The sequence below is a fragment of the Zeus faber genome, assembly GCF_960531495.2.
Source record: "Zeus faber genome assembly, chromosome: 21".
Lineage (NCBI taxonomy): Eukaryota > Metazoa > Chordata > Actinopteri > Zeiformes > Zeidae > Zeus > Zeus faber.
The window spans coordinates 8,681,087-8,688,336 of record NC_137208.1 but is presented as its reverse complement, the minus strand read 5'-3'; the positions used below and the strand labels follow the sequence as shown (position 1 = coordinate 8,688,336).

The following is a 7,250-nucleotide window of genomic DNA, read 5'->3' as shown; positions in this document are numbered from 1 at the left end:
AATAAAAATGGACATATACTTCACCAGTGACCTTCACACATCCTACAGGGTGGTTGGTATCAGAGGTTATGGGAAATGCGTTCACCACATGTTGAATCACAGACTCGTATCTCGCCTGCAGTCCAATCAGTCCTTGCATGTATTTCAGTGTAGTGCTGCTGGTACAACGTTCCCAAAACCGAACTGGCTGTACATGAGTCATGTCACTCGCCCCAAAGTGAATCCTTCAGCTTCACTGGAGCTTCTGCTCTGTTTCTGTCAGCCTCATTTAACGTGTACCCACCGCACTCGAGTTATTCTGCGTGACAATGACATTTTGGACATTTGTTTTTCTATATCTGATATACTTGTCAGTAAGGACCTGGCAGTGTTTTAACATGTGGTTGTTTTCAAATAAATGTGAGTTTGTCATTATTTTGCAAGATTTCTGTGATAATAACTAAATTGTTCGGGGTGTATAAAAAATGTCAGTATTAAAATAAATGAACTTTAAAAACAGGATTAAACGCACGTGCCCACATTTCCATCGACAACAGCAGCATACTAACCGCTGGAACATTGCGTGTGTGTGTGTGTGTGCGCGTGTGCGTGAAAGAGAGATAGAAAAGAATCAGTCGATAAATATAAGCGCAAACATTTTTAATAAGCAACTCTGATATTGTGTCATGTTATTATGCTAAGTAATGCCTCTAATGGTCAGTAATTGCACATACCCCCTGAACATATGAAACATATACCATATATATATATATATTTTTTTTTTATAGATGTGGAAACCTGAAAAAAAAAAATGAGCACAAAGATGACCGTTTAATACAATGCTTACGCTACGATGGTAAAATACGATACCGGGAACACAAAGGTACGTGGTGTTTCCTGTGGTTGTTCAAGGTTCATGTTGGAAAGGTTTGGTATTGCAGAACAGTGGTTTCGAAAGAAAGGCCTTGGATGAAGGCATAAATATATTAAAGGCAGTAAATAAAGGCAGAAAAGGGATTAAAAAAAAAACATAGCACGCAACTTTGGCACAAGATACAAAATTAAAAAGAAATTCCACATCTGAAATGTACCTTTATATGTTGAGCACAAACTCGCGAGATATTGTGTCCAGTGACCGTGTGAAAATAATTCAACACAAAACACCTTCCATTTCAACACGAGAGCTTCCTTTGAATAAAGATTGTGACGACGAGACGTGAGTTTACTGATATAGGTAGTGAGCGAGAACACCCCCTCATAGAGCAAGGACATTATTATTATTTTTTTTAAACCTTTGACAAATTATTTTAACTTTCGTAAAACCTGAGAATCTAGAAAAATACGACATTTTCCAGGATATTGCCTTGCAGAGAGAAAGAGAGAGAGAGAGAGAGAGCGAGCAAGAGAGAGACGCAGCTACCGGCAAAATCCTTCATCGTCGGAAGCACACCAAGAACACCAAGGATGGAAAGGACACGTCTCACATATAAAAGTGTGAGCGTCGTCACTTCGAGCAGATTTAACCGCAGACACGCGCCCATCCTTATCCAAACCCATCCTTATTTAATTTCTGCTTCTTGTGCGTCTGCCGGAGAAACGTCCCGAAAGAAGGACCCCCCCCCCTGGGGTTAGGTAGCTCGGGGGTGGGGTGAAGACATCCTAGGAAAAAAACAGCACCATTAAGTGTGACGACTGCGTTGTTGTTCCCAGCGGGGGGGCAGCGAAGTGCTCGCCAAGGCCACGTGGAGCTCAGGAGTTTTAATATTGTGCTGTTTCGTCGTTGTTGTTGTTGCCGGGCGGAACGGGAGCCGGGAAGCGGTGAGGATCAGAAAGGCGGTGGCACGAGTTGGGGCGACGAGTTCACCTCCAAAGCGGGAATCCTCCCATTTAGTACTGTGTGTGTGTGTGTGTACACAAATAAGGGCTTAACAATAAATTGCTTATGAAAGAGTCTGGAATTTGTTGTGATAATTATTTAAAGTTGCAAGATCATCCTAAAATATATAATAATAATGTAGGGCTTTTGTTTTGGACAGCGATAACATGTATAAACGTATAAGTATAAAGGCATTTCTGCCTAGTGAGTTTCATGCACTTGCAATTGGTAAGTTTTTTTTATTTTCTTATTTGGTGTTTTTTTGTGAGAAAAATGCGATTATCCCCCATATTTGGATTATCAGAACTACCCTGGTAATACTAAGTGGTTCATTTAAAATAAGGCCTTTTTATTTGACTTAGAAAAAAGATATCAGGAAAAACTTTCTAAATCCTGCCTCACAACTTCTTACAATTCCTTCATGAACACATGAGACCGTAAACTCATAAGATAATTAAATAAAAAAAAACCTAAAATGTACAGCTTCATAAAACACGTCGATACAAATAACAAATAAATCAACTTTACGTCGAGAGGAGACGCGTAAATGCGTCGCTCCCTGATGTTTGGGTTTTTTTTTTGTTGTTTTTTTCCAAATGTATGTCATAGCTGTGATCTTATTGTTGGACGAGGGACAGCGTCACCGAAAAAGAGTCCTTTCCTGTTACGACAACGATTTTTTTGGTGAAACATCTGACGCCCAGCGGTGTTCACAGTGGTCATAGGCACATGTTTGTGTTGCGTTGACTGTGTGTGTCTGTGTGCGTGCGTGTGCACGTGTGTGTGTGTGTGTGTGTGTGTGTGTGTGCGTGCGTGCGTGCGTGCATGTGTGTGTGTGTTTCTCAGCCTCATTCCCCACCGTCCACACCCTCCCATCCCTCCATCACATCTACTGTACTTCAATGTCTCTCCATCGACAACCCCCCTCACCCCCTCTTTCTTCATCCCTCGATCACCCTGGACATTTGACCCCTCCGTCCCTCCGCCCCGCCGGCGCCCCCTCAGGGTCCCTGCAGGAGCCCCTCCCACTGGATGGGCTGGGAGAACACCTCCCTCTCCAGCCACATCTCGTAGCTGTAGTGGAAGTCGTCGGGCAGCTCCACGCGCTGGCCCAGCACGCTCTGCAGGCAGTTGTCCACCGGCGCAAACTCGCCGCCGCGGCCCCTGTCGTAGCGGCGGGAGTTGAACCTCTCGATGCTCTCGCGCAGGGCGCACTCCTCCGCCTGGAAGTCCCACGGCCGGGCGTCGATGTCTGGGAGGGAGGAGGAGGGAGGAGAGCACGGAGTTCATTGACCGTAATGCACCGTAAATGATGATTTAATGATAGGGAGCAAAATGACTGACGGTAATGTCTCTATCGCATTGTTTCTGAGTGAGAGACTTTTTATTGTTTATTTTTCGGTTAATTTTCTGCTTTATTTTTTGTTGTTTATCGTTCATTTTTAGCTTTATTGACATTTTCTTTTCAGGTTTTCTTGTATACTGTCATTTTTTTTATGATTATGATTATGTGTCTATTTTTAACAGATGTATTCATGGAAACATACTAATGCGTGGTGTAAAACAAAGGGAAAAAAGACAAGTAATAGCGTGTGACAGCTTTTCTCCTCGATGTTCAACGTGGCCCCTACAAGGAGAAGACAAGTTGAGCAGCGGCCCCCAGGTGACAGGTCATTTGGGTGTCAGAGCCCTGGGATAAAAGAATTGAGGAAGTGTTGTCTTTTCTTATACTAAACTTGTATGTTGCTTTACATTGGAGCACGACTAAAAAGCTCCTCCTCTTAATCCCGTGTAATTTCCTTATTGAAGTTACAAAACACAGCAGGAGTGCGGGAGAAATAAATGTGAAGAAAGGGTTTCCGGCAGGCAAAACAATTACCCTGTATCTCATTTTATTTTCTTCAAAAAACGGAATATAATTATATTTAATTATAATAATGCATTTAAACTGAACACCTCAAACTCAAGGTCGCTACTGCGGTTTTTATTATTTGTGTTAATTCAATAAAGGGGGAGGGTAAGGAGTGTTTTTTTTTAATAATAGAAGAGGGTCAAGTGAAAATATTAATATTGTAGAGGAAGGTGTGGCTTTTGAAAAAGAAAATGAAATCCCATAAATCCAATAATATTCATACCATCCCGAGAACATCTCTCTAACGAGCTCTTAGGATTAATTTCCCCTCCCCTCCTCCGTCACATTTATCTCTTTTCCCCCCTTCACCATCTCTGTTTTCCCCGGCACTCAGCGACAGATCGTTTGCTCTCCCGCGAGGGACCATGACCCTGAGAGTCCCCCTCGCTCTGTTGCCGTGGCAACACATTCCAGTCCCTGCACCAGCGCGCGCGCACGCACACACGCACACACACACACACACAGACACACACACACACACACACACACACACACACACACACACACACACACACACACACACACCATGGGCTATAAAGGATGGTGTAAAATACACCACTAGACCTTTATTAACCCAAAATGTCAAGTTCACAGAGTGACCTTTGGTCGCTGTGTTTCTTCACCCAGCTCCAATAACACAGTAAGTGACGGCTTTTCATCAACGTTGCAGTTTGAAAAACAGATCAAGTTGTACTGTGGAGAGAGAGAGAGAGAGAGTACTGCTGCACTGTGTAGTTAGATATGTTGTTTATTTTTGGTTTATTGGTGCATTGTTTATTACTAGGATTACTGTTTATTCATTGCATACCATCAGTTTCTCATCCTCTATTGTTTTTGCTCCGATTTTTTTTATTATTATTATTATAGTCGTTCTCCGGCTGAAGTGCCTGGTGCTCAGGAACCGTGGAACCTTCGGACAAGAATGAACAATTGTATTCGGGGCAGTCCACACATGCTATGGGCCAAGTTGGATCCACATCGGACTATATCGGTAGGAGGAGTTAGAAATAAAAACGTTTTTCTGGAGGAAGTAGCGGAGCCGAGGGACCAGAAGTGGTGGAGCGGAGTGCTTTGTGACATCATCATCATCCAATTTTTGTATATTATGTGCAGATTATGACTCGGAAGAGGCTTTCACATACGTTGCACTCGCAACTCCGCGCAGGATCTGCACCGATGAGCAAAGCGCTGCACAGACCTCCGCGCTAAAGTTGTGTGTTTACAAAAGGTGTGTGCTCCTGCCCACACAATGAAAAGTTAAGAAAGCCCTCCCAAGTTTTTATCGGGTCCAGACGAGAGACAGCTGGAAGTGATGCTGTGTTCCATGGGAACTCGGAAAACTGTAACTCGTGTCAGTAGGAAGTGATGCTGCCTTCCACGGGAACTCGGAAAACTGTAATTTGTATCGGTGGTCCCCGGATCTTTTATCTTGGTAAATCTATCTATAATCGATATATCAGTGTCTCTATCTGTATTATAAAACGTACACCCCCCGTTGAGGCTCTGAAATGGTCGCAAGAGTTTGAGTAAGTGAACATACTCTTTGTGGTAATGGGGGTTTTCCAGTTTACGTTGTGTAGTAGTAAGTTTCTTACACTTTATTTCTGTTTTTTGGCTTGTTTTAACATAGGTGCAATTGCTGCGACTAACCTGGACCCTGTGCATTGCTGCCTGAAGAATTTTTCTTAATCATTATTATTCTTTGCCTATTAGTTGTGATATTAGCTGCTGTAACACAGCAGTTTCCCTCTGGGGATGAATAAAGTACCAATCTAATCTACTGTAATCTACTGTTGAAATTATTATAATTATTTTCCTCCCAGTAAATGAGCAAAAAGTTAGGATTATTGCCCAGTTTTCAATTGACGGTGTAAAATGGCGGACTGTGTTTGGTTCCCACCGTTGCCATAGGCCCAGTCATCATTGAGCCGGTGGCGGACCTTCTGGTAGATGGCCGACATGGTCTTCATGTTGCTCTTCCTCCACTGGCGCCCCAGGTACTTGGTCTGGATCTTCAGGAGCTTGAGGACGTAGAGCTGCATCATGGCCTGCTTCACCTTCAGGGCCCGCTTCAGGATGGGGGCGGATTTGAACACCACCAGCATCTGGCGAGGGGGAGAGGAGAGGAGAGGAGTCGGACTGAGTGAGGGAGATGATCAGGGGGAGAGACTGAAGAGCAGGAGGGAGGGATGGAGGACGAAAAGTTGTCAGATTATTGTCAAAAAGAACAAAAAATACCCCAACTTATTAAAAAAAAAAGAATGGTTATTTTATTTATTTATTACATTTTCACCCTCTTACACAGAGGTAATGTATTTTCCTACAAACTCCTTAAAATGGTTCAGTCCCAAAAGGAAAAGTAAGGCATATTCAACCAATATCTGCAACATTTGCAATTTGCAATTGAATACTTTATACAACTAATGTATATTTATTACTCAGAATTTAGTACTATAATATTTTCAATTCTTTCTGTGATATGCAGAACGCATATTATCATAGGAAGTGATTACATAGGGCCCTTATTTTGCATAGGACTTTTTTATTTTCTTTGACTTACAATGCGATTTGCTAAATTTTCAGTATTTTTATCCTCTCAAGTATTTTGAGAAAATGGTAAATCAAGCATTTTTGGTTGAAAAAATAAATCAGGAGAAATTGTTTTGAATAGAGTGAAGTTTGCTGTGGCGCTCACCATGGTCCTGGAATGTTTCCACTTGGTCAGCTTGTTGAGGATCCTCAGCAGGTTGATGCAGGAGAAGAGGTTTCTCCAGCAGAACTGGTTGCTGTCCCCTGCTTCCTAAAAAAAAAAACAAATACAGAGGACGCGCAGATGACGCAAAGCAAGGAAACTCGAACCAAGCCAGATGTGTGACCCGCGGGGCCTGGACTCACCAGGCTCTCAGCCGTAAGCTCCGGCATCTCGTGGACCACACAGTGGGGGAAGTCCAGCACGCAGATACTGCAACACCACCCGAAAAACACACTCATGACGTACGACGAAAAAAGCGGCCGGACAAACAGGCATACCACTCTGTTTACACCCACTAATAAAAAACATGGCGATCCGGTTATGTAGCTCAGAGGGATGGCAAATGCATTTTTTTTACCCCCAAAATTGGGATCAGCAACTTGAAGTAAGCATAGACAGTGTGCAGAGAACGGACATTGGAGAAATGTCAGAAAATATGAAATAATTTGAGATGTTGTCCCATGGAATGTGGATATCAACAAAAACAACAACAATAAAAAGACCAAATAATAAATGTAATAAAGGTCCAGTACAGTATGTGTCCGTTCCATCGTATTGACAAAACCGGGACAAATTCAGTGACGAAGCTTCCCGACGTGCTTTCTTGGAGCAGTTCTCGAACCAGTGTCCAGCCACCTCCATTGTATTTGTCTTTCGGACACGACATTGCGGGAGCGGAGGACCCTACCTGTTTTTGGCACTGATGTAGGACATGATGTTCTGGTTGAAGA

General features: G+C 43.0%; 1 protein-coding gene across 1 annotated transcript in view; it reads right to left on the bottom strand.

Moving 5' to 3' along the window:
* Nucleotides 1–2,856: 2,856 nt before the first annotated feature.
* The window catches only part of strip2 (striatin interacting protein 2), a gene marked incomplete at its 3' end in the record, with an annotated part of 31,577 nt that continues 27,183 nt past the window's right edge, over nucleotides 2,857–7,250 (bottom strand). The window contains exons 18-22 of the mRNA XM_080021966.1: nucleotides 7,208–7,250; nucleotides 6,663–6,729; nucleotides 6,463–6,567; nucleotides 5,668–5,872; nucleotides 2,857–3,107 (exon numbers count right to left, since the gene is read on the bottom strand). The exon at nucleotides 7,208–7,250 is cut by the window's right edge and continues 58 nt beyond it. Of these exons, the coding sequence (XP_079878092.1) occupies nucleotides 2,857–3,107; nucleotides 5,668–5,872; nucleotides 6,463–6,567; nucleotides 6,663–6,729; nucleotides 7,208–7,250 (671 nt within the window). The remainder of the gene's footprint in view (nucleotides 3,108–5,667; nucleotides 5,873–6,462; nucleotides 6,568–6,662; nucleotides 6,730–7,207) is intronic.